This window comes from Marmota marmota, unplaced genomic scaffold (genome assembly GCF_001458135.2).
Source record: "Marmota marmota marmota unplaced genomic scaffold, marMar, whole genome shotgun sequence".
Classification (NCBI taxonomy): Eukaryota; Metazoa; Chordata; class Mammalia; order Rodentia; family Sciuridae; genus Marmota; species Marmota marmota.
Genome location: NW_026000222.1, coordinates 8,353,570 through 8,381,327, shown reverse-complemented (window position 1 = coordinate 8,381,327; position 27,758 = coordinate 8,353,570). Strand labels below are relative to the sequence as shown.

The 27,758-nt window shown below is 44.5% G+C and overlaps 1 protein-coding gene across 3 annotated transcripts in view; it reads left to right on the top strand.

Moving 5' to 3' along the window:
* Wwox (WW domain containing oxidoreductase) overlaps positions 1-27,758 on the top strand; it is an 875,116-nt gene that overhangs the window by 205,474 nt on the left and 641,884 nt on the right. For all 3 annotated transcript variants that reach the window (XM_048792595.1, XM_048792594.1, XM_048792596.1), the window contains exon 6: positions 23,079-23,167. In XM_048792595.1, the coding sequence (XP_048648552.1) occupies positions 23,079-23,167 (89 nt within the window). The remainder of the gene's footprint in view (positions 1-23,078; positions 23,168-27,758) is intronic.

Genomic DNA, 27,758 nt, shown 5'->3' with positions numbered 1-27,758 from the left:
ACTAGCAGTAAATTCATTCATGTATATTATATATTCACATATAATAGCATCTGTTTAATCAAGTTAGAATTCTGCTAATTAATTCATTTTCCTGGTTACAAAATAATGTGGTTATTGTTTTGAATTTATGAATTATACTAACATATATAGCAATAAGGGAAAAGTACCCTTGGCTATCAGAAACAATCCTTTCGTATGTATCTTTTTCTGTATATATCTTCTTCTCTTTTAACATTCAAATATAATTATATTTCTTTAAATTGAAATAAAATTCTATTCTTTTTTTTTTTTTTTTTGAAACCAAACTGTGTTTTCCATCCTTTCCTGTAAAGCAAATATCCCTTGACAGAATAATCTTAGGGGCTTTCTTCATTGTACCTTTATAGCTCAGTAAATGAATCCCTTACTGCTGGGCACAGAAGCTACTTGTAGATTTCCACCATCGTGCATGAAGTTGCTGGTTTATGTGGACTAGTTGAGGATTTATAATGTAAATTGGTAGTTTTTCTTCAGAAAGTGTGTTTCAATTTTATTCTTTCTCCACTAGTGTATGAGGATTTATTTTCCCATGCCTCCACCATGCTACATAAAAATTGTCTTAGAATAATCTGTATTACTTTCTGGTTGAATGTGTATCCGTCTTTCACTGATAATAGAGAGGATGTGCTGAGTCTGCCTCACCAGTTTTTGTCCAATATTCCTGTCAACTTTAAAGGTGGGTTGAACAAAAGTTTTAACAGTTCACGTAAAACCTTTAAAGTGCTTAGGCTAATTTGTAGTGTACAGTGTGCAAATTAAGTTTTTTGGTGTGCTTAATCCTTATTAAAACACTAATCATTAGAGCTCTGAAGTTGCTATAAGGTGAATACTAGGAAAGCACAGGGATCGATAGTGGGTACTTAGGAAATAAATGAAACCACTTTCCTTTTTTTTCCTTAAATCCACCTTGGAGTTGAAAGATTAAAAAAAAAAGCCTTAAAATAGGTTGGATGTGGATATCTCAGCATTGCAAAGCTTATGTATTCAAACAGGATTTATTTATTTACTTTTGGTACTGGGGTTTGGACCCCAGTGTACTTTACCACTGAGTTACATCCCAGTCTTTTTAATTTTTATTTATTTTTTATTTTTTTAATATATATTTTTTAGTTGTAGTTGGACACAATATCTTTATTTTGTTTTTATGTGGTGCTGAGGATTGAACCCCAGGGCCTTGCACATGCTAGGTGAGCGCTCTACCGCTGAGCCACATCCCCAGTCCCCCTTTTTATTTTTTTAAAAAATTTTGAGACACAGTCTTGCTAACTTGCTGAGGGTATTGCTAAGTTGCTGAGGCTGGCTGCAAACTAATCATCCTCCTGCCTCAGCCTCCCAAGTAGCTAGAATTTATGGGTGTGCTGCATGGCACCAGGCTTAGAATAGATCTTTAAAAATATGTTTAACTTGCGTCAAATTTCCTAAAAGCTACAGAGATGCATGTAAGATTTCTACAGATAACATAAACTTTTGTGCAGAAAACCAAACCAAACCAAACAGCAAGCACCACTGGGAAAACAAACTCTTGGGACATGAGATGCTCAGGAGAGAACCTGAATTGAAGAAGCTCATGATCTCGTGTGAACGACTCCTGAGCAAGGGAACTCACTGCGTAGCAGTGGGAGGCTCCAGCATGGGACCAGACCCCTCCTGGGACAATCAGGGAAGGCTTCCTGGAAGATGTGACTGAGGCCTTACTTTTGCTTTGACACGGCAGCAACAGGTTCTTCTTTTTGTGGGTGAGGTTCTGTTGACGTTTTGTGGAGGGAGCGGTACCCCTGTTGCAAACAGTACCCCTGTTGCAAACATGCCTGTTTTAAATGAACTCAGGTAATGATTCTCAAGATCCAGTAAACTTTTTCAAAGGAAAACGAAAGTGAGGACAGCAACTTGAACTTGCCAGCAGGAGTTTTTTTTTTCCTTTCCTAAGAAAGCACGCTTAGGCCACAAAGAAATCGAAAACATAACAGCATGTCCCACGAACCATCCATGGCACTTCATAAAAGCAAGGGTGTTTTAACACCAGCATTGTGGGGACCTTCACCCACTATTAAAGACAGTTATTTTATTTTTCTATTTTGAACAAATTTTAAGTCCTCCTTAAGTTGTAGGAATCTGAGAGAGTTTACCCACTCCCTGGCTTTACCGGCTCACCTGACCACGGGGCAGTGATCAAGCCAGGAAGCCATCACACCACCATGCTAAGCCCCAGTGTTGTCTTCCTTCCCAGGAGACGATCCAGAGTCCCTGGTGGTATTCATCTGCTGTGTCTCCTTAGTCACTTTACACCCTGGACAACTCCTTCTCAACTCCTTGTTCCTCCCCTGCCTATACTGACCTTGAAACTGGGGTTTGTCTGATATTTTTCTCATGATTAAGTTGGCTTGAAGTTTTTTCTTTTTTCTTTTTGGTCAAGAATATCATAGAAGTGACTGTTGTGTCCTTAGAGTGTCACATCAGGGACGACATGTCTGGTCTCTGGTGATGTTAACCCTGACCACATGGTTCAGGAGATGCCAGCTGCATTTCTCCAACATGATGCTGCTAAATTCTCTTTTGTAACCCCTGACCCCTTGAGGGGAGATGGTCTGGGATTCTGCCGACACCCTGCCTCTCCTTACACTGCCCTCCACAGCCACCTTGCCAGGGCGGCTCCTTCCAGGTCACACCTTCCACTCACATCTGCTTGCCTGGAGGGGACTTTACGTTTCCCTTATGCTCACTCCATTTATTCCCTGGAATTCTTCTGAAGGAAGAACTGTCCTGCTGGCCCCATTTATTTATGATCCAATTATCGTATTTATATTAGTATGGATTCACAGGTGCTTATTTTCTTCTGTGACCTGTGATCAAGCTCCATCACCATTTATTCTGTGGCTGCCTTGTCTCAGACTGGGCTCTCCAAGCCTCTCTGTTGGCTTCTGTGTAGGACAGCCAGCTGTTCCAACTGTATGTCCCCTCTCACTGCAGTCCTCACCCCCGACCTTTGTTGTCATCGCCGTAGGCTAGGAGGAACATGGCCCTGACAAGAGGAAAGCCTGGCCTTGGGGCTGGTGGTGAATTCCTGAGAACACGCTAGAGCCAGATTAGAGCCTCCTCCCTCTCACCTATGGAACCAACCTGAGAGGAGACAGCAGGGTGGTGGGGGGCGGTGACACGTGATACAGGGAAACTGTCCCGGTGCTGTCAAATAAATATGCCTTTATTTCCTGTAGGATCAGAAAGGCCTGGGGTTGTCCAGGAAGCAGAGTTGGGCTTAAAAACAATAGTCTTAGTCTTTAGAGCACTCACCACCTGCCTAGCAAGCAGGTGCTGGACCAAACACGCTACCAGATCGGCTTATCTTATGTTCCACAGTGTTATTGTGAGGAAGATCTTAATACGATGGCTTCAAAGAGGGGAAGAGTGAGGTTCCAGGTTCTGAGAGGCCCATGGGCATAAGGAAACTCCCAAGTCGGAGTCCCATCTTATTAGTCTGTCCCCGGGAAGGTGGTCCCTTCAACCCCTCACCCTCCTTGTCGGCGCTGGGTGGCTCCACCCTGCATCCCTGGGGCAGGAGAGAAGATGTCTACCTGCTCTCCATGACAGCCCTGCTCACACGTGCACCCTGACAGGCAGTAGGTGGGAGGGCAGGAAGTTGGCCAGGGTCACCTGTGGAGCTGGGGCAGAGCCTGGATGGGAAGCCAGAGCTGTGGCTCCAAGCCACCCTTCTCCCATCTTGCTGACACCCTTAGGCCAGAATATTGCACTGCCCCAACACCCGGCAGAACAAGTGGGCGCGAGGGATTATCCAGAAGAGTCTAATAGCCAACAGGAGCCTTTTCTCTGGATCTCACCCAGGCCAGACACCCCCCCGGATCTTGTTTTCAAGGTTGAACCTTCCGTTTACACAGTGACCCTGCTCCTCTTGGCCTGTGGATGTCGCTCTCCATCTATAACCCTGCTTTCCAGGGACCATGTTTGCAGCAAAGACTATAATTTTATTTCAGTTTGGATATACTGATTACATTTTAGCTTCTGGTATATTTTCTTACCTGTCACAGCCATTAAATTTATTTTAATAGTTACTCTACCCTCCTGATAGCCACTACAGGGGGAATTGGATATTGTCTATCAATTGGCTAGTCTGTGAACTAGGGCTGTATCTAATTACAAAGCATTGTATCAGTTCTGATTTATTAACCATTTACTGTGCTTTGGAGAAGGTAGCGTTTTTTAGTAGCACCCGCAGCAACCAGGCTGAAGCTTTCCAGGAGGGCAGGGTGCCCGGAATATCTGATCGTACAGTTATTACTTTGTGTCATATATAATCTTGTTTTTTCCCTGCAACAAATAAATCTTTGGGACTCCTGAAAGGAAAAAAAAAAGAAAAAAAAAACATTTGTGGTTACAGTATAATAAAAATAAACCGTTTGTCGTGACTGCAGCTGACATTTATCAGCACGTTCGTGGGTGCTCTTTCTCTCTCTCTCTAATACAGAACATAATTTGTCACTTTGTAAATACATTCTAGTCTAAATCCCTGCCAGCATCTCTTAGTGTTTGAAGGATTAATGTGCTCCCCTGTGCACGCCTGCACTTCCAGGGAACCGTGTAGCATATGATCATGGATCTTGGAGAATGGGGAGCTCGGGGTATTTTCTGTGCTTTTTCCCTGCACATGGCAGCCTGATTTTTCTCATCCTTACACATTCTGCCTGGGTCCCTGGAATTTCATCCTTTGCAAGGATTCTTATGGGCCTCAATCTTCCTCCTCCCTTTCATAATCATTGTGATTTATACTTCCTTGGGTGAGAGGTAGGTGGCATTTTGGGGTCAGTTAGGCTTGGGTTCAGACTCTTCCTCCACCTGATTTAATACCTCGAGCTACTTGAATTTCCATTTCCTGGCTCACACAGTAAAGAACCTAGTACCTATTTCATGAAGTTTCTGGGGAGGAAGGGAGGTATCTGTGACTGGGAGGTCCCCGGCTTAGCACCTTGGGTGATCTCGACGCAACTTGAAGGAGTCAGAAGAGCCCAACACCACGGGCCAGCGGGTGGTCATGTTTCATCTTTGCTTTTCATCTTTTCTTGGTGGTTCATGCGTTTTGTATTTGTTTAGAGATATTCCTTACCCTGTGAATCAGGTACTTGTTGAGTTTTCAATCCAGAAAGCTCCTGGCAGTGACAAACTGTGGTTTTCACCATGGGTGGGCACCGAATGTGGGCAGGATTGAAGGGTTTTAAACACTTGCTCATAAGGGAAATCTTGCATATTCCAGCTGGAAGGTCCATGCCTGATCCCCCAGCAGCATATGGGGATTCCCTGAAGGACACTGTGGCCCCGACTTCTTATTACTTTATGGAGTGGCTCCGGGCTAGAAACTACCCTTGTTCTGTTGCTGCCATTTTGATTAGACAGAGATTCCTTGAGATGCGTGAGATAGCTCAGGAGGAAGTCTTCCATAAGCATTCGCTGTATCTCATGTATGTGCTCCTGCCTGACCCTCCTCAGTGGTTCCTTGCACCCAACTTCTGAGTCTTCATACAACTTTCCTCTCTCCGAATAAGAAGAAAGTGTGGAGTTCTCTTTTCATTAGAAGCATTGTTGTTGAATTGATTTGGTTTTTCTGAACTATAAATGCAGACAAATAGGATAGGAATATTAGGCCCCACACCAGGTACCAAGATGGGGCAGGTGATTTGATAGTTGGGGAGAGAATCATTAGCAGATCTAGGTATTTATCTTTAGGCCTGTTGAAGAATGTCTGTTCTCAACAACCTAAATGCTCAGGAATTGGCATACTAGGAAAATCTCTAGAGACCCCTATTTTAATCTTCTGATGGGTTTTTATAAATTTCTACAGATCTACCATGGATTTCAGAAGGGTTCATGTGCAATGAGACCTATGAAATGGTGAGAGCCTCTTAATGCTGGGCTTCATGCTCCTAAAAATTTCACTTGTATAAAAGAAGACACATTTGAAAGGGGAAATGTTAACAGATGCCTGTTGCTAAGTCCTGCAGCATGTCTTCATTCTGCACACTTTGGAGTAATTATGCTGCTTTTTATTGCATGCTCTCATTCATTTTCTCTCTCTCTCTCTCCCCTCCCTCCCTCCCTCCCTCGCTCCCTAGCTCCCTAGCTCCCTGTGTTGTGAAACAGCACAGACTTGGAGGGGTGGTATGACATTATCTATTATTCATTGAAATCTGCGTATGATGTGAGTTATAAGACTGTCAGATTTTGGGGGAGCATACAAAAACTTTCTTGACTCTTTCTCTACAACAGGAATCAGCAGACTGTGTTCTGTGGGCAAAAATTCTGGCCCAACATCTGCATTTGCGAATAAAGTTTTATTGGAATCTGTGCCCACTCACTTGCATATCACTATGGCTGCTTTTGCTTTTGTACTGCCAATTTAAGTAGGAGGGAGAGACTGTGCAGCTTGAAAGACTTAAGCCACTTACTAGCTGGTCCTCTAGAAAAAATGATGTGGTGATCTTTGTTCTAGAGGGTGCATGGTCATTTGGAAGAAAAGTGTGGTCCATGAAATCAAAAGGAACAGGCGGTTCAGATAGAACTTTCTGCATATATGGAAACATTTTCTTTTACCCAGAACTTGATTATCAAACCTGGTTAATCCTAAATCTGGGGGACAAAGTGGGAGAGTGGTTGAAGTTAGCTATTTTCCTTTCTTTTCCCATTCCAAAGTTTCAATTTTAATAGTATAAATACAACAACAATAACAAAATAAAATAAATAAATTGTCAGGCTTTGGGTTCATGGAAAGGACCACATTCTTAGGAGTGCAGTACTTGGGTTGTGGCCCTACCATAATCTCCCGGATTTGGGGATAATTCCAGGACTGGAAAGAAAGTTCTGGCACAGAGACAGTAACCCTGTCCTGTAGGAGAACCAGCTGATCAGAGTGGATGGAGAGCTGCCAGCTCAGTTCTACCAGCTGCTTATACGATGGTTTTGGAGCAGTTTTCTCCCACCTTTCTTTTGTTTATAAAATAGAGACAATTAGATCACTTTGTTAGGGCAGCAGTGTAAAGTATGTCAAAGGCTGTCATCTCTGTCCCAATAGTATCTGCCAGTTTTCCTTCGAAAGTGTTTAATTGACACTTTTATGGTAATATGGAATAGAAAGTATCTAAACTTATACCCGGGAACAAGTTTGGATGTTCCTATTTGTGACACTTGCATTAACTGGATAATGGGACCCTCGCGAAGGACCATGGCCGACCTGGTATTCCAGACTAGACACGACTTCACCCAATTCACGCCTCCCTTCAGTTTTCCTAAGGTTTCAAGTGTTCCAGGCCTGTCTTTATGGTGGAGACACTCTGGGCCACCCTGTCACACCGCACAAGGCGAAAGCACTCTGCAGGGAGAACATCCACATCGTGGAGCGCAGGGGAGGGAAAGATGGTTCTCACAAATATCCAAGAGGCCAGAAGAGCGTGGCCAGACCAGCTCTTTGAAATGCCTTGCCCAAGTGGCTCTTGGTGGACGTTCATAGGTGGTGCCTCGCACTTCCCCTCCCTGCCCTGGTGCTGTCCAGGCTGCTCTTCAGGAAATGTGAGTGTAACTCAGCTGGCTTTTAACAGAATTGCCCGACATGAGCCATTCATCCCACTTGGCCACAGAGGGGAGACTGCAGAGCAAGCCAGAGATGCAGGAGGCTGTGTGCAGATGCTCAAGCCAGCTCGCTCCCCACCCTGGGCTATGGCATGTCCCTCACTGTTCAGAAACCACACGCCAGTATTGGCCTCTCTGTGCTGCTCCTCACAGACTCTCCTTCCCTCTGCTCCTGTTCCGAAGTCATTTCCTGAAGCTGTCCTGGTTCAGCAATTAGACAGCCCAGGAAACCTCCCTGGTCCTCCTCTCCCACCCTGCCCTCCTCCTTCTCAGTCTTGCCTTCCCTCCTCACCCCTTCCTGCATTCCTTTCTTCCTTCATTTCTTTCTTTTTTTAAAGAGTTTATTTTCTCATCAAACTTGGGATTCGTTCACAGTGACGTAGCACATTAGCAGAGTAACAGCTCCCATTTGCCAGACTCACTGTACTGGATGACATTCCCAGCAATTCACATGAAGATGGCGCGTTTCTCCTCTGTCACGGGCAGAACCAGAAGATGGTGAAAAAGATTGCAGCGAAAACACGTGAGACTCTGGAATTTTCACATTGAAATATGAATTTCATGTGTGAAGCCAGAGGTAAAACTTGCAAGGGCTCAAGACATGCCTTCCACTAAGCCTGTGACATATTAGTGGAAGACCTTCTCCAGGTGACACAGATAGGAATCAAAACCATGAATTGAAGAATGAAGTGGTGAAAACCAGCTGTTGGATTTCAGCCAGTTTGGCACATGCTGAGGAAGATGGCAGCCCACCTGGCTTGAGCCGTCTGCACAGGTGCCCCTGCTGGGCTGGACAAAGCTTCAAAGAGGCAAATGTCTGTCCGAGCATGGATTGCTGGGGAGCATTAACAAACAGATTCAGAAATCCAGTGAAACACAAGGTGTAAAAAGCAAAGCAAGATGTTATTTACCTGTGTACATGTATATGGTAAAGGCTTTGATATGGGGCTGATAGAAGTAGCCAGTGCCGTGGTCCAAAGCCTGGGATCTCTACAATCCCAGCAGGGTTCTAACTCCCCATGCCTCAGCTCCCTCCTAGGAAAGGCAGGATGATAGTGTTACCCAGTGGTTCAGGGGCTTAAGTGAATCCTTATGTATACATGTTTGGAACAGAGCCGATGGGTAGTCAGGACTGTTTGACAATCGGCCATCATCGTTCACATTATCAACTTGGATGAACATCAACTCAAAATAATGTTTACTTTGGGATAGGCAAAAATAGAGGAAAGGTCTGAAGTCATATTCTGGGGATTTCAGCTGAGTCTACCACGTTTCTTCTTTAATTTTTATATCTTTTTTTTATGTTTCTGTGTATCTACACTTCTCAGGAGACAGTTGTGTTGTCTAATTTTTGTATCTTTTGTCTTCTATGTTTTCTGGGAGAAACCTTCAGTTCTCTCTTTCTTATAACTGCCTGTTTTCTTTGGGGGTGAATTCTCCTCTCCACCCTCCACATTGTGGGTTTTAATTCCTCTGGGGTCCTTCTGATTGTGTCTGTGCTGTTGGCAATCCATTTAAACTAGCCCCTTTCCATTCCTTCTCAGCCTACCTACCTTTTCCCCCTGCTGCTTTTTCTTTTAAACACACATCCTGCTGGAGATGGTCAGTGTATCTGAAATTAATTTGTTTATGGAGGCAGATCATGTCAGAGGGCAGTTCATTCTCTTGAGATTTGTAGGTCTTTCTATATTCCTCTCGTCTCTACTTCCTATCTCTCTTGGTTTACTCTTTCTCTCTTGTTTGATTTTGTTATTGTTGTTGTTTTTGTCATTGGGGATTGAACTCGGGACCTCTTCAGTTTCTTTTTTTTTTCTTTTGCCTGCCCTTCATAATTTAAGTTAATCCAGTGTCATTATTAGAGCATGAGACCTCACAGTTTCTCCATCTCATGGTCTCTCCTAAGGATAAGAGTGTGGATTGCTGATCAGCTGTGCAGCATCTGTGCCTCCACCTTGCAGGTTTTAGCCAAATGTGAAACTTTAATACTCAGAGGCTTTCTTCTGCTTCTACTCCTAGCTCTTGACTCACAACAAACAGGTGTAATGTTTCCACTTTGTTGTTGTTGTTGTTGTTAGTCCCAGGGATTAAACTCAGGGACAATTAATCACTGAGCAACCTCCCCAGTCCTTTTTAATATTTTATTTAGAGACAGGGTCTTGCTGAGTTGCTGAGTCTGGTTTTGAATTTATGATCCTCCTGCCTCAGACTCCCCAGCCTCTGGGATCACAGACATGTGCCACTATGTGGCTAAAATTCCCATATTGTGTTATCTGTGCAAAAATCTTACATTTTCAGTTTCCAATTTAGCTGGATCTTGATAAGGAAATGTGATCTCTGTAGTGATGAGTATTTGAAGTATGTCAACATTGCCTTGTGATCCTCTCTAGATTAATTTCAAGGCTATAACTGAAAAGTGTCTGGCTCTGTCATGTAGGCAGTGTTAACCACTGATCTGAGTATTTATTCTTCTTTTGTGGCTCATCTTGTTTCTATCATGGATGCCTAAGCTCGTGGAAGATCCCCAAGCTCATCTGGGCTCCAGGCTTGTTTGACACTTGCAAGTTCATGATTGTTTTATCTTTTTGCCAAATGGTTTCTCCCATCATGTAGTATCCCTTTCCATGTTATAATATTTTTGTTTTTACCTAAAATTTTATTTAACACTGCTCCATTAGCTATTCTGCTTTAAGAAGTTCCTAGTATTTTTCTTGTCCCCGTTGTCTTCAAACTTTCAGTATTTGTTTTGGTTGTGCATGTTAGTTAGGCAATGTGAGCTACTGGTTAATGTTTTCCAATATTTCAGTACTTGACACAGGGCTAGTTAATTCCTAGATTAGATGAAATGTTGTTGGGCTCCTGGTTGCCTGGAATTAGGAGCGGGCTGTGGGGAGTGAGCATGTGGGGTTTTGTGGGCCAGGCCTTGGAGGGGCGGACGCTTCCTAGACATTCCATTGGCCAGCTCAAAGTTCTATGGCTGTGGCTAATTGTGAGGGAGACTCCATGATGAATCTGGCTGAGAATAAGGCCCAGGGTTTTGGTGAATAGCTGGTAGTCTCTGGTACTGTCCTAATGTGTGGAAACTCAGTACACTTTGGCTTCCTCCTTCCCACATACAGAACAGAATAACTCTTCACCCAGTGGCAGGGTTACCGAGTTCTCTGCAACCAGGGCCTTCTCCATGCTCACGGGGGGTTCCTTATGATCCTCTGACAATCAGAAAGGCAGTCTGTCTGCAGCTGGGCCCCCACTGCTGTGGTGTACAGCACAGGCGGAGAAGAGGCGGAGAAGAGGCGGAGCAGGGCCGCAGACTCTGCTGGGAAGGGAATGAGGGGAAGCTCTAGGTGAGGCAGCTGCCCAGGGAGCAACTACATCTGCTCCCTGGAGGGAAGCTTCCTGTCCATCAAGGTCCAGGGTGCATTGTATCAGGGCGTGGCAACCCTTAGCCACTTCCTGCTGATGCAAGGTTGCAGCGCAGAGGTTTTTATACAATTATAGGCCTTCAAAGTACAACTCGTATTTTTTTTCAATATAGTTTCTCACTTATAGTAGGGGCTGCTAGGGGCTGTGTCTGTGCTGTTAGCCCATGTGTCAAACCTTGCTTATTCCTAGGTAGGGTTGAGTGACTTTAGTTTTCTAATTTGTGTCTGTCTCTCTCAATAACAATTATCATGAGACTTTCTGGAATAATGGCCTTGAGTTGGAAAGCAGCACCATTCATCTGATACATGCTACTGGGCTGGATTATCTGAATCAACTCTGGGGTCATCGTGGGTGATCATGGTGATTGTCTCTCAAAAAGTGTTCTAGGCTTCTGTTATGCTGCTTGGGCTCTGGAATCTATTCACTTCTTCAACTAAACAATGTTCTAGCTTTCATTTCTGCTCGCCACCTGGACGATTCTTCCCTGAGCACATCTCTGTCTTGTATTATCTTGTCAGAGGCAAGGAGTGGCCAACACCCCCCTGACACTCTAACTCCCCAGAGCTTCTGGCTCTGTGGGCATCAAATCTGTCCTTCAGGTTAAGAGAGGGAAGGGTTTCACCAGGGCCTTTCCTCATTTGATAGGGATCCACACAAGTCTCTGATTGGTGGGTTTCTTTAGTCCATTTGGTGAGTAAGGTATCCAGGTTCCAGTCTTATAGGGGCTCCAAACCCCTAGGAGCTCATCATAACCTGTGTTCTTTTATGGGAGGAGGAGGAGGAGGAGTATGGGAAACCCAGATCACGGGAGGACTAGCCCAGGAGTTACACACTCTGCTGCTCAAGACTTTTAATGAAAAAGGCAGATGTCCCATGACAGAGTGACACTGGCTTCTGTGCAGTCACCCCCTTCTTAACAGCTCCACACTGTGTAGCCACGATGGCTCTGATAGCTGCTCTATCTGCGGTGTTTCATAAGCATAGAACCATTTTAAAATTACAGCCTGTTGGTTTCTACCTTTTAATGTGTGACTTTAAATTCATTTCCATTTCTTGTGATGACTGATCCAATTATGCTCATTTCTGTATTTTATTTTTTTATCAACTTTTTCTTTATTTCTTAAAAATTTTGACGTATTTTTAGATGAATTGAGTTTCTTTGTATCTCAGACACTCAACACATACTTTTATATTTATCCTATGCTTCTAGAATGGATCCATCCCTCTCTCCTTCACTCCCTCCTATTTTCAGTTACTCATGGAGGTTGAACATCTATATGTAAACCTCTTATACTGTATAAAGTTCTTCAGTGTCTCTGTCATTCTAATCAACAGAACAAGACCATATGTGATTTAATGACTCAATGGAATCCTCCCTCCTGTAAAACAAATCCCCCTTGTTCCTGCCATTCCCTCCTTCTCTGGTTCCTTTGTAAGTGTCATTTATCTGGCCCTGTGGCTAGTCTGAAAGATTCTGAAGGTTTGGAGGTCACCTGGCTGTGGCCCCTCCTCTGCGTGTGTCTTGCGTTCCCATCTTCTGTCTTTTGTCAGTGTTTCTCTGAGAGCTCTTGAGAGGCTGCCAGGCAGATGCAGTTTTAAGCAGGAAGCCCTGTTTCTTTCTGAAGGGTGCATCAGATCTTTTCTAGTTTATCTGCTGGGTGTTCTGCCCTTCTTCTGCAGAACCTTTGGAAAGTTTCTGTCTTTGGATACATCCATAACTCAACCATGGCTGTCAGGGTCACTCTTCCAGCATGATGTGTGCTATTACATGCTTACTGCATGCTCTGCATGCTGAGTTCATGTCTGTCAGCATACAATGTGGCCAACTAACAGGAAGCAGGTGCTCTGGGGAAATGCCTGGACTTCCAAGTGGCTTGTGGGAAATTGCTGCTGCTAATGTTACCAGCCCACTTTTATTTCTTCTCATGCCTTTCTCCCATGTCTGGTGGTATGTTGAATGACCCTCCATCCCCTTTCTAGAGCAAATCTGTCTTGGAAACCACCTCTGTGCCACACATCATGTATCGAGTATTCCCACAGAGATGTTTTAAAACTATGCATTTTAATTTACTGTCAATGTCCACGTGAATTATTGGTGGTTTGGGTTCCTTTCAGAGTCCCTCTTGCAGTGCTCTTAGGAATGGAAGTTGGCATCACCTTTCTGGAAGGTCTCCAGAAAAAATCTATCAAAATTTAAAATGTGGCTGCTCCTTGACCTGGCAAGTCTACTTTCAGGGATTTATCCTTTAGGAAAAACTTACCTATTGCAAAATGTGTGTGCTGGAGCATTGCTTTCACTGGCAAAAGTCCTGCATGCAACACAAAGGAACCCAATCACAACACAAACAGTAGCTGACACTTTCAGATCCCACAGTTCTTCCTGTAGGTTCCCAAAGGTGCTGTTATCTTTGGGGCTTCACAGTAACACCAGATGGGAGGAGTTCTGCAGTCTGTAGTTTTATAGATGAGGAGGTTAAGACTTCAAGAATTCAACTAAAAACTCCCAAGGCCATTGAAGGATGTGGGGTAGTTCTTTTTTTTTTTTTTTTTAAATAATGATTGGACACTCTGACAAAGGGCTGGACACCATTGTTCAAAAGAACTGGAGGAGGGCTCTGTTTAAATGTAGCCAATCATACATGAATTGAGAAAAGCCAGGCTGTGCCCCACATGAGCGACAGCGGTGCAGGAAGAGTTGCCCAGTGCGTTCCTGTACAGGTATTGTGGAATTGACCCATGTTGCCCTGCTAATCCTGGGGGAAGTGGGACTTGGGAGATGTTTGCACTTTATTCATTATCTACTTCTGCATTATTTGTCCTTTCTTCAATGCACCAGTTTAATCTGTTCCACCCAAGGTAAGTTTAAATAGCCAGAGATCACATAGGGCCAATGCAGATTCCTCTCGCCAAACCCACATGGTAGCCTCAGCGCTATGGACACTGGGGCCCAGAAGCGCTCAATGCCAGTGCCTGCCTCTGCCAAATTGCAACCACCCAGAATACCCCAGACATTGTCAGGTATCCATTGGGTGTACAGTGGCCCTGGCTGTGAACCCTGCAGGTTGATGTGGCTCACATGGGGCAGTCAGTGTGTGGTTCTCTCCTTTCCAAGGGTTGCAATGAATCCCTGCCCTTGAGGATCTTTCCAATGTCCTGGGTTCATCAAATGGAGAACAAAGTCCTCTAGAGCAGAGCAGACATATCTTCTTTTTCTGGATCTGGAAATGGGCTCTTTGATAAGTGTGAAAGTGGGAAGCACAGCCATCCACCCCCACAGATGGGCATCTTGAGGCCCCCAAATGTAGGGGGTTCCGATGCTTAACAAGTTTCATCAAGATTGCAGCTATTAAATATGCAAAATATATAGACTGTTCCAGTTGACACTGTAATTATACAGTAAATTAGCTGTTGTCCACTATGTCGCCTTTTAAGCACATCTTTGATGTTTCCAGTACTTACCTAAGATATAGGGCATGTTTATTAAGAGTCCTCAACTGTGTATAAAACTAGAACAGTCAAAAGTAATGGTGCATGCTGAAGGATTCTTTATCATATGAATTTACCTTTCGTCATCTATTATTTATTTCAGCTATTTTATATGCCATTATAATAAATATTATGACAGAGAAAGCTTTTACGCTTCAACTTATTGTACTGCTCTTTACTTGCCTGCAATCCTTCAGGAAAATGTAACCATGCTTTACCTATAGTTAACGTAAATCATCACTTACATTAGAATGAAAAATTCACCACGAAGAAAGACTCTCCCTTCAACGGCAAGGCATAAACGCACAATTGTGTTGACTGCCAAACTCCCGCGCCATTCACTGTCCTTTAAACTGTTTTTAAGCTGCATGTGAATACATTGCATGGAGGAAAATTGGAAGGTTTTGGAATATTTTCACTCTCCTGTTAGTTTCTGGCAAGATAAGCATTTTTTATCCAGAGTGCAAAATATGGCCAATTACTGTCTAAGCATTTTTAATAGTTTTGCTTTACATTGCTCGTAACTCACATACCAAATTAAATAAGCTGTTATCTGGTGTAATTTCTCCTTCAATAGCCTCACAATTACCTATAGATATTGATACAGTTATTTTATAAATTGAGTTCCAGCAACACAAGGCAAAATTTTTGGCTGGTAATAAAGAGTTGTCAGTATTCTCTTATCAGGGATGTTTGTGTAATTTGGCAGGGGGAGGTGTGGTATGGGGGGGAGGGGTCCAGGAGTGAGAGTCCATACTTAAATGGTAGATTTCAAGGTTGGGAATGACATACTCAGCCGCTGGCCTTCAAGACTTCAAGAAAAGTCCAGGACTGTGCCAAAGATCATTTTGGTGTGGTTCCCAACTTCAAAATGTGTAGTCTTCTCTAAGAGTATTTCCTTATTAAAGGCAAAATGATGTGCAGACTAGTGAAATGTGTAGAGCCAGGTAAATGTGTAAAGGAAGAAAGCCCTTCCTTTCCCTAGGTATCCTATCAGAAAAACCATTTATTAGTGCACAAATTTGATCAATAGGCTCAACCAGGCTTGGGAAAACTTCCCATGTGGCTCCCTCTGATGCTGTCTTGGGTTCTTCCTACTGAGAGACACAAGATTCACACTCAACACAAGCATCTCTCTCCTCAGCGTTTCCCAGTAAAGATGCGCCATCTTTTGCCACCATTAACATCATTTTAGTAATACTGGAGAAATTAGTGTTATGAAGTCCCACATAGGATATTGATGAATTATTAAGCCAGTTTAGTTAGATCTCTATTATAGCTCAGTGAATAACGTCACATCAATAATGTGCTCAGCACCAGTGTCTCTTGCTGTTGGTAATGTGACAACTCCTATTTAAGGTTTCAGAATGTAAAATCAGGACTCAGAGTGTGGAAAGTGGAAGAGACACATCAGCATAATGCAATTAGGGTCCATTGGATTAGAATTTGCAGGATGCCATTAGCAATCAGCTCTGGATGTAGATTATTGCCATAGTTCCATTTTTTCTTTTAGCACTAACACTTCTCTTGTAAATTCTAAGTGTATGAAATAAATATGATATAAAATAGACACAAATAAGAATATACAGATGGTGTTAATTTCTTTGCAGCTTCTTGGCTATGTGTTGGATACGAGGACAGGGTACAGTTCAATTTGGCATTCCCATGATGGCAGGAACTGGAGAGCTGGTAACATCTCAGTTGTACAACTGTGTCTTCCCACCACCTGTCACTTTAAATTCTCTCAGCCTCTGTTTTCTCATCTGTAAAATGGGGGAAAGTTGTATACGGTTCAAAAGATTTTTCAGATTATTGCGAAAGGAAAAATAGTAACAAGCCTGTTACTGGGTGCTCATTAGTTTTTGCTGCTTTTATTATTACTGAGTACATGTGAACAAGGGTTTCTGTTAGGGGGATCTGGAGATGAGCTTTTTGATAAGTGTAAGAGTGGGAAGCACAGCCGTCAACCCCTACTGATGGGCACCTTGAGGCAGCACTACAGAACTCCCAAGTCCCAGGGATGGTAAGTCCTTTACTGAAGTGCAGATATCAAGACCCCAAAGGCTGTAAGACTTTCCTGTGTCTTTTGGAGGCTGGGTTGTGTGCACCCACACAGTGCCTCTGGGTTTCTCCATCCTCCTGCCTCCAACATATCTATGTACAGATGCGCCCCTTCTTTTTGAGCCTCTCAGTGATGACATCTTCCACACATGGTGACCAAGAGCTGCTGCTGTGTGCCTCTCGATGTGCCAGGTATGCGGAGGGACCCTTGGTCGAGCCTCCTAGAGCCTGCAAAGCCCAAGAGGCAAGGGAGAGTGGGCTGAAGCATGCACTGAATTCACCCAGCCTGGTCCCTTGCACCCAGTGGCTCCATTCCCAGACTAGGTACCTGTCTCATAATGAGGGGAGATGGGGTAGTGGAGACAACGCATCCCTACACACAACTAATTCACAGGCAATTTTATAATCAATGATGACTTAAAATAATGATTGCTTTTAGAAAAAATAGATTTGATCTCTGGACTTATTTCTATCATTTTCCGGAAGGCCTCTTTGTATGGAATAGTACCCTTTCTCACCTCCTGTCGTTGGTAAGTTGACTAAGTGCGTGAGCTGTTTGCTCTGCTGTGTAGCGGTCCTGGGGAAATAGAGGTAAAGGAACTGGAACCCATGGGAAGTGCACTTCCCTTTGGGGGCAGAGCTAGTAAGTGCACAGATGGATGAGCTTGCTCTTGTGAGTGTTGTGCCCCTTATAGATGAGCAAGCTGCCCTCTGCATGAGCCTGAGCAGATTGGGCCGTTTCCTCTGGAATTGGCCTTAGCTGCCCTGAGGGTCTCTGAGGGGCAAGGAGGGCTAGTCTGAAAGAAGAGCATTGTGGATCGCAGAGCAGCAATTAAAGTCATGAGTATTTGAGCTGTGGCTTTGCCACTGGTTATTTGATAAAGAGCTTTATGAACTTGAGCTTTTCCGTCTGTGAAAGGGTGGGTGAGCATGACTGCCCTCCTCAGGTTGTCTTAGGGATAGGCACTTGCTCCGGGGGTGGAGTCCTGGGTGGTGCTCTGTGATGGCTCCCCACTGGCCAGGTGTGGCCCAGTCAGCCTGGGAAGAGTGAAGCTGTTTGGTGTGCATACAGATGGCGACGCTGAGCTTAGATGACGGTGGCACAGAGCTCTCAGGTGCCAGGTGCTGCTCCCAGTGGTCACATATTACTTCATTTCCAGGTAAGGCAACTACCGTGATGGTCCCCATTTTACAGAGGAGAAAACTGCATGTGGAAGGAGAAGTGACTTGCCCAGCTCCAAGTGTTGGAACTGCTCCAGACCCCGGCAGTCTGGCCTGAGCCCATGGCCTTAATCGAGATTTCTGGGGTTCAAAACTTGAATTTGGAACAAGGGGATTCAGTAAGCTTCCTTCGGCCTGCTTTGGGATCATGTATCATCCTTCACAGAGGCACTATTGAAACTTTCTCTGAGCTAGTGATGTTAATTTTGTAAAACTAGCAGGAGAGATCTGCAATTCCTAATATGTTTTATTAGTGAAAAACAATGGGCATTATATTTTAGCAGTGGTCTTCAAAATATTAAGCATTCACTGATTCCTCTTGTCTGCACCCTACCTTTGACTGTGTGAGGCTAATAGTTACACCTGTTCTCACAGTAGGTAGCTAAGGCCCAGAGCTTCCTTGACGAGATGTTGTCAGAGCCGTGGACCAGCTGTGCTGTGTCTCCAGGTCAGCCTGGCTCTGGCAGCTCTGCTAAAACTACATCTCCCTACTTCTTGGTTAAATACTGCATACTCCCCATGTGGCTCCTTTGGTTTTAGGCAGAATCACATCTGAGTTGCGTGTGGCTAATTTATAGTCATAAAATGACATTAAGTTTCCCTGCTGCGTGACAACAACAGGCAACCCCTTCAAATCTGCTTTTATAGACCCTGGAATCACTGAGGGGAGTTTTAGAATTTAATAAAGACCAGATGAGGAAGACTTGGAGTATTGAAGGTGTCAACCAACTGTGCCACCATCAAGTGCCCCTATATCCCAGGGAAGTAGGAGAAGTATGTGGTCACTCATTGGTATCATTCTGGAGAGCCCTGGGTGTTAGGGACAGGCAGGCTTCTGAGCTGCAGGGAAGCTCCCTGACACTTTATGCATGGGAGGCCACCTCTGTGGTTGGTTCTAAAATGATGGGCAGTAGTATGTGAATTCCTAAGTTCCAATAATTTGGCATTTCTGGTTTGCCTGAGATGTTAAGTTTGTGAGCTGGTGAGATTTGGAGAAAGGTGAGGGAGGCATTTTATAGCATTTCAAGGTTTAGAGCTCTCAGCCTAAAGTTCTCTGTTATAAACAAAGGTAGGTAGATGTGCAGGTAGGTAGGAAGATACATGGACAGGTGAGTGGAGGGCAAGGGAAGGGAGGGTATAGAGAAAGCTAGCAGTTTATTTTAGGGTGGTGGGATTTTAGATGCTTTTTGTTTGTATGTCCAAGTTCATCTGTCTTTTCTAAGTTTTTTTTCCCCTAAAATTAATCTGAGTCTGAAGCAGGAAGTGGCCTGAAATAAGCCTGGGGAGATAGGGGTCGAGTCATGGGAGGGGTTAGTCATCAGTGTTGCCCACTGTGCGCTTTTCCTTTTCCTTCTGGGTGTATGGAGGGTTGCACCTTCTTGGGGATAGGCACAGCTGCGTGACTCTCTCTGCAGTGAAATGTGATTAGAAGTGACAAATGTCACTGTCTGGTGAAAGACTTTGAGGTTTCATGTGCAGCTCATTGTGCTCTCTTCCCATTGCTGTGGAGCCTGGTGATGTTACAGAGGATGGAGGCTCCATCCAGTGAATCTCTGGCTAACATGAGAAGCGTGGCCCTCTGAACCGGGTTGAGTGTGGAGGACAACAGTCCTGGGTTATTTCAAGGCATGGAAATTTGGGGCCTGCTCCTTATTGAAGCATATCCTGATTGATACAGAAGATCTTCCTCACCATGCTGAGTATGGACCACATCTTGTTGACCATTCCAAGCTACAAAGGGGGTTTTTATGTGTTTGTTTTGCCCATCCAGAGAACAGGATCTGGCCAAAAAAGACATGAACTTTTCATGCTGCAGATTGCACATGCTCATTGTAACTCTTGTTAATGAAAGATGTGGATTTTTTGGTGGTAGAGCAATTCTGTACATGGAATGTGTTCATAGCTTTGCTAAACTATACACGTGACAAAATATCTCAGAATTATGCACAAAGATAGTCCAAACAAGGGAAGGAAAAAGAATACATGCCCACCCTGGTGAAAACCTAGTAATAAGAGAGGTCTAATAAATTGTCTGTGCCAATGTCCATTTTCAAGTTTTAATTATGTACTTGCTACTGACCCTGAGAAACATAAAGGAACACAGGAATAGGTAAGATGTCACTGTTAAGGAAGCTGGATAATGGGTTCATGGACACTTGCTGTGCCAACTTGGCCTTTTCTTATGAGTCTATCATTAGTTCCAACAAGAAGTCCATGAGTTAAACCAAGACAGCGAATTGTGGCCTGTCACTAGTGGTGTTGGCAGGAAATCTCACAGTGGCAAATCGGGTCTCCTGTCGTCGCCTAACAGCCAGCAGTTTGCCACTGAAAAATGGTTCTGTTTGTGGTAACTGAGCCTCTGCATTCCCATTCAGAGCATGTATCCTGGCAGACGTTTCTAGAAAGCTGCTGACTGTTGGACTGTCAGAAGAGCAGCCCCACACCACACCCACACAAACACATACACACACCCTAATCCTGAAAGCTACACTTGTCCCCCCCTGGACATGCTGTACTGCTCAGTTCCTCTGCGTTTCTCAGGGCCAGCAGCAAAAACAAGAAACCTGATGCCCAGGGCAGAAGGATTACCTGAATAATAGTGTGTGCGCCTGAACCACTGTCCCCGGGAGCCTCGTAACACACAGTGGGTGGATTAGTCTGTTGAACTACTTGGCAGCTTGTGACCCCTTGCTCCCCCTGGATGTGTAAGTTCTGATTTTGTTCGTATGGGTAGTGGCAACTCTGTGCTTTATTTTGAAGCCAGGGGAAGGCCAAAAGACAACCTAGCCACAGGAAGTTATGTGTGAGAGGAACGTATGGCCCCTGGGTCTTGGCTTCACGTCTTTGGAATGTTGCTTTGGGGTCGCCACCTGGGAACATTCTTCCTGTACTATGGGGGCAGTAGGTACATGTGTTTTTATAATAAGTGGCCTGCATTGGCAAAGAGGGACAGTCTCTGTCACCTGCTCCACAGCATCATGAATGTGTGATACATTGACGTTTCTGTAAGATTCTGGCTCTCCTGCTCCCAGTGAAGTGAGCTGGGACCCAAGGAGGTTGGGTAAGGGGAAAAGGCCACTTTATTTGCTAAGTTTGAATGTCACATCAAGTATTTAAGTGTTTGTGAGGCTCAGTAATCTCTGGAGGGGGGGACTTAGCCATTGAATGTAAAATCTCTTATTCTTATTTAATTTTTAGTCATCGGTTAGATAAATGTTGGTTACTCAGAAAGAAGATTGGGTTTTGCTCTTCATCTGGAGACCCAAGCTCTCTACAGGAGTGTGACCTAATTTGGTGCCACCAGGAGTCCTGATGACCCCTTCCTTCCCTATCAGGTGGGGTTGTGGCCTCACCCTGCAAGACCCTCCAGCCCTCAGCTCTCTTACTTTGACCTTAGGAAATTCTGATTCCCCCATGTGTTGGCATTTCCTCTTTCCTCCATCACACTGATGCTTCTTTGCTTCCTTCTGAAGTCTGCACAGCTGAGCATCTGCCACCTTTGCACCAAGACCAGGAATTAGCATCCATGTGGGTCGCTCTTGCCTTCGGCACCAAGATGCTTCTGGGATTTGGGGAAATCATTCAGTCACTTTTTACCACCTTTCCCTACAACTGGGCTCAGTTAGTAAAAGTGACCTGGATCCTCCAGGATCTAACAGACAGTTGGTGGTCCGGTCCAGTGTGGTCTACGGGGAGGATCTTTGGACATCATAACATCATTTCCTCCTTTGACCCGCAGCCCACCAAACCTCTGCTGACTGCCAAGTGGCATCAGGACAAGGATTTGGCATAGCAGATGTCTTTGCTCCTCCTAGTTAAATTTATTAACTATCTTCTCTCTTCCAGACAAGATCTGAGCTGCTTAGCCCTTACCCTCACATCTCTGAAAAGAAAATTCCTATTTGTCTTTTACCAGTGAGGAAACTGAGGCTTGGCAATGTTAAATGGCCCACAGTTGGTGGGCTCTCCAGTTGCCCCTGCCTGATGTTGACTGTTGAAAGCTTAGGACTTGGGTTAGAGCCCAGGACTTCCGCAGCCAAGATAAACTGGCTGCAGATACACTAAACCCAGCATAGCTTTCACCCTCCCGAGTAGGACAGTCAGGGTGGGGATGTCCTCAGCAGTGCTGTTCGCATCGTTCCGTAGCATTAGAGGTAGCCGGTTATTCTCCCTAGACTTACTCAAGCATCACAGTCTAGACTGAAATTCCAAAGTTAACTGTTGGTTTCATGAGGCTCTTACCTGGACAGGCAGATGGCACTGACATTCCTGGCTTTACATCTTTGGAGGAGCTGGATCTAAGAATTAATGGTACTTAATGCCACACTCTAAAGGTCATCCTGACCTAATAGTCAAAAACTCCCCATAAATTAACAAGACAGGTCAGATGGGCAGCCCTCAGATGGAACTTCCAGAGTTATGGCCAGGAAGACTGTATCCAGTGGAAGGTGACTGAGTCAGTGCCCGACTCTCCAGTCCTGGCTTCTTGCTACAAGGGAACTTGGGATTTCGGGTCAGACTTCTGAGTTCTGTGATCTCTTGTAAGATGCTACCCTATAAAATGGGGGACCTGTTGCCTCTAATTCAGTCATTTTGAGGATTAAATGAGATGTGTGCAAGCACCCAGCCTATGGCAGGCTCTGAGTAAACAATAGCCGTCGTCAGCATCGTTACTATTTAAAAAAAATGCCCCACAGCCTGTAGAGTGTTCTGTGTCACTCAGCTGGGCTTCTCTTGGGGACCTAGGTCAGTCAGAGTCCATTGGAATACAGGAGTCTTGCCTCTTTTTTGTTCTATCTATACATGAGTTATCTTTAATTTTTGGTACAGCCTTATTGGAAACATTTCCGTACCTAGAAGGTGATTTTCAAGGTTAAAATGGCATCCATGGCATCTCTGCCTGAGCCAGGCTTGGTGGTGGTGTCCCCCTCAATGTATCACTTTTTGTAATGTAGATTGGGAGGAGTTGGAGTGAGCAAAGATCCTGCTCCCAGCCTGCCTGAATGTGCAGAGGGAGGCCCAGTGCAACCCCAGCCTCACATGTTCTCTGAACTTGGCAATAAAAGCCTTGTTCTTCCATTCATTCCAGTGATTTATACTCTCTCTGGGCGTCTAATATTAAACAGGGGAATTCCGACATGTTCCATAACACATTTACTGTAACTTGATACTATGAACTAAACTTGCTGTTATTTATCATTTCTTTTTATTTTCTCTCATTCCAGCACAAAGCCAAGGTAGAAGCAATGACCCTGGACCTCGCTCTGCTCCGCAGCGTGCAGCATTTTGCTGAAGCGTTCAAGGCCAAGAACGTGTGAGTGTTCCAGTGGAGGGTTATAGATCATAATTCCTGGCTATTGTAATGTCTTTATCAGATGAACACAATTGGGAGAACACCGTGGTGTTGTCTTGGTGTCCAAACAGGAGGCTCATTTATATTGGCCCTGTTGAGGTGTCCCATATTTTCTTGACTCTCAGTCACCCTCATTATGAGACGTGTCATCAGTCTAATAACAGCTTCCCAGATACAAAAGGAAAAGACACTACTAAAGTACTAGTTAAGTGGCTAGTAAAAGCTGTACCGTTGTAAGATGTACCCTGGTCATAGACATCTTTTCAGTGGATAGCATCTCAGAATCAAGGAAAACAATGTTGGAATTGCGTTCAGGAGCAAGTAAACTCAGTTACCCAGAACTGCAGGGTGCTGGAAATCGAGCAGCGGAGGGATATGTATTTTGCAAGCCTTCAATGATTTGATGTGGTGCGTGCATACGGCTCCAAACACATAGCCTAAAATAAGGAGAAACTTACTCCTGTTTTTAATTTTCATTCTTTTTCCATCTTTCAAAATGCCCAAAGGAGAAAGCCCTAGTTATGGGCTCGCATATTTGTGATGCCTTCACAGGCTGACTTCCATTTCCTACAGAGAGAGGGAGAGGTGAGAGAGGAGGGAGGTAAGGAAGGTGTGAGGGAGGGGGAGAGGAGAGAGACCAAGACTCAGACCCCAGGCTAAGAAAAGCAGTAGTGGCTAGGTACATTTTAATGAAAATATTTTGATTCCAAATGTTTATTTTTATGGTTGACTCATGTGTAGTGCCAACAATACAGATTTCTCATTTATTAGTGGTTCAGATTGCATTAATAAATAACTTGGTTTATTTACAGTGAGGTGATGGAAATTCGAGGATTAAGTGAATCATACTACAAATGGGGCCAAGGGTCGCACCAGCAGGGCTAGACACAGAGAGCTGCCATACATGACAACCTGGCCATAGGTTGGGCTCTGATGGGGACATTCGTTTTATAGTTCTTCTCCAAGCAGATGAAGGGTGTGAAGGAAGGGGTCAGAGACCAGGTCTGCAGATCTCAGAAGGACTGACCCTGCATGGCTGTCCGTCTCTTTCTGGGTCTTGCTCCATCTTTTAGACTGTAACAAAATTTGCTCTTCACATCTCTTTTTAGAGTGAGCAAGTGGCCTGAGCCTTGGGCTCTGGGTACCATGCAGAGTTGGGGATTTTTGAGAGCATTCTCCAAGTTCTGGTCCTGCCTTCACAGGCACAGGCAGGTGACAGCCCGCAGCTGGTCAGTGGATCTGAGCAGGGGGCCTCCTGTGTAGCTCATGGCAACTGGTAGCTGCTACCCCTTGCCAGAGCGATTGGAGAAGACCAGGTATGGGGAATAGCAGTGGAGTTCCAGACAAGTGGTCATTTAGTCTTCCTCGTTCATTTATGTACTTATAAGCACCTCCAAAGCCCCAGGCATTCTCCTGGGCTCTGGGAAGAGAGCGGTGGCCACTGGAAGCCAAGTTAGCCGCAAACAAGCCATAATCTTCGTTGTCAGCAAGCAGTGTTTTATTGCTAAGGGCTGACTCCGCAATCGCACACGTCTGTGGTCATTTTGGAGGGAATAATTCTAACAAGCGCTGCAGCAGAAGTACCAGCTCATTTATTGGGGGCTTATTATGGGCCCCACACTAAGAAGGTTTTGCATGCATTTTCTGATTTGCTTTTCGAAGCCATCCTTTGGGGGCACGGTGTGACTGTCTCTGTTGTACACATGAGGAAAGGGAAGCTAGGAAGAAGGAGCAAGCCATTCAAAGGCCTGCGGTTGGTAGAGGGGCTAAGAGCCCATGTGGTCATTTGCACCCTCTTGACCACCACGTGGCACTATTTTTTTATTTTAAATAGGATGGAAACTGAGAGTCAGAGAAAATGAGTGATTCTCCCAGGGGGAACTTGGCAGCTGGGGGCAGATGCAGGATTTCAGCCTCTTGGGGCTCCCTGCTCTCCCACACCCTGCTGCTCCAGCCAGGGCTCACATTCACTGCCTCTGATCAGCTCCCTCCAGGTCCTGCGTCAGCCTGCGCTGGCACTGAGCAGCTTTTAGAAAACAGCCAACTGTTACATAATAGGATCTTCTTCCACATCTTAACGGGACCATTAGTTTTTAACCATTAAGTAGTTTGGAAATCAGCGAATTAAGTGCCTTTTGTAATCATGAAGCCCAAACTCTTCTTGGAGGGAGCTATCAACCATTTTGCTGTAATCCTAGATTTTATCAAATGACTTTGACTTTCTCCATTTGTAGGTTCAGGCACAAGGGCAGTTTTTCCTTTGGAACACACTGTAGCACTCTGTGTTTGTCTCTTGAGAGTACAGGATTGTACAAGGCTTAGAGAAATATTGTGGTGGTGAAAATATGCATACAAAAGCGAGCGATTTGCCTTCTGAAATCCTGCCAACGTGAAATCTCTCCTGGATAGGCAGATGACAGTTTCGTACTCGTAGGTCTTTAGATTCTGAGAACTGTCAGAAGTGAATTTAAGTGCTGGTGACTGGGCTGCCAGAAAAACATGTGTAGCTCTATTCTTATCATCACCTCCCATCTTTAGACATTAAAATTTCCTTGTGTGTAAAACATAATGACAAATGAAAGCAAGCCTGCCAGCTCAGAACCCAATCTCTTTTGTGTTGTTGGACTGAAGAGAGGAAAAACCCTTAAACTTAAATTCCACACGGACGCCTCCACTCGATATCCCATTTCAGAGCTGTGTGAACAAGCCGAGGCTTCCCTGGGTTGGGCCCCGGTGCAGATGCCTCCATGCCTGCTCCAGCCCAAGCGTGGACAGGCAGTGTCTCCTGCGTCTCAGGCTGAAAGAGGAAGAGATGCATGTGCAGACTTGGTGGGAAACGCAGCCTACCCTGCAGCCACCCTCCCGCTGCCTTCCTGGAGACCTTGCTATGTATTTTCAGTGTGGATTTCTGTATTGGTTATGTATTGCTGAGTAACAAATCAACCCAAGTTTTATGTCTTAACATCACTATGAAATATTTGCCCCTCTCCTGCTCCCTCCATTCTTCCCTCCATCTCTCCTGGTTTGTTCACATGAGGATTCAAATGAAGTCAGGGCATTTTAATCTCTAGGTACTCAACCATTTTTTTTTCAATAATGTTTAAATGCAATTATAACTACACCCTGTGGTGTCACGTAACATGTCCACTCCTCTCCTTGGTTTCCTGTGGAAGGTAGTTAGTGCACTAGGAGCCAATGAGCTTCATGTTTACATTTTGGTGGGGCCGCTTCATGGGCTGGGCTGTGTCGCGCCTGGGGGACATGTGTTTCCTCGAGTCCCAGCATGACTTTTCTCCTCCTCCTCCGTCCCCCTGCTTGCTCTGCCCACTTCTTCTCATGCAGTTATTTTGTTCTTCTCCACTCCTTCTGGGTGGTCAGCCCAGGAGCCTTAGCCTCCTAGACAGCTCTCCCCAGAGTCAGTGGTGGTGGTGGTCAGCCAGTGTGTCTCAGGTCCAATTATTTTGGGCATTACTGGAAAGTTCCACCCCACAGCTTGTGGTAAGTCCCCACAGAACTGAGTTTTGAAGGATGTTTTTGTTTAAACAGTGATTCTGGAGCGGAGCCAGACTCTACCCTGCCTGGCTGGCAGAGGCATCTTTCAGAGCATGAAGAGCTGGTACCCTTTCTAGTCGCTCAGGCCGATTATCAGGATATTCTGCCGCAGGCTGGGAAACAGTAGCAGGCTTCTCGGGATGCTTTTGTGTGGTTCCTCTTTAGTTGTAGCTCCTTCATTTACTGGAAAGTTCACATTTTGAATAAGCCCTTGAGGAGTTCAACAGCTTTGAGAATTGGTGTTCCATAAATAGTTCTTAAAAAATGTGTTGTACTTTGAGTTCCACAGATCTGCCCTCAAGTGGACACCTGGATCCAATTCTTGTACTTTTAACAATTGGGGATGGCAAATACTATGGGGTGTTCATTCTTGAGTCCCTATTGTCAGCCAGCACTTTTATTATTGATCAAGGGTTTTGATTTAAATTAATTGGCATTGAGAGGAGCTGGGTGTTAAAATAAGTGTGCTACTCTGAAGGTTTCTTGAACTTCATTTTTGATTCTCGGTTTATTTCTCTTCTTAACTTTCTGTCTCTAGTATCATTCAAAGAAATCAGGTTTCCTTTCAATTAGGAGATCATATAGAATACTGTTTTTAAAAAAGGTTAAGGTTTTTCTCTCCTGACTCTTTAAGCGTTTGAGGAGAAAAATCTTTAACAAAGTTGTTTATTTTCACTTTCTACTAAATTACTTTCACAACTTGAATATAGTAATCCCAGATACAGTATTCTTGGATGCATATTCTCAAATTTTCTGTCTCCTATCCATTTATAGAAGTGGGTGAACTATAAATCAATTCCAAATTTTGAGGGATAAATTACTCTGAAGACCAATGTGTGAATTACACATTAATCTTTCTTTTTCTCCCTTGCTCAATTTTAAGAATAATGTTTTAGCCAACAAATCTGCATCATTCTTTGCTCAATATGAGAGATCTGTTTTGGTTTGCCTAACAGGGGATCATGTTGCTTTGCTGTTCTACACAGTATGAAACAGAATG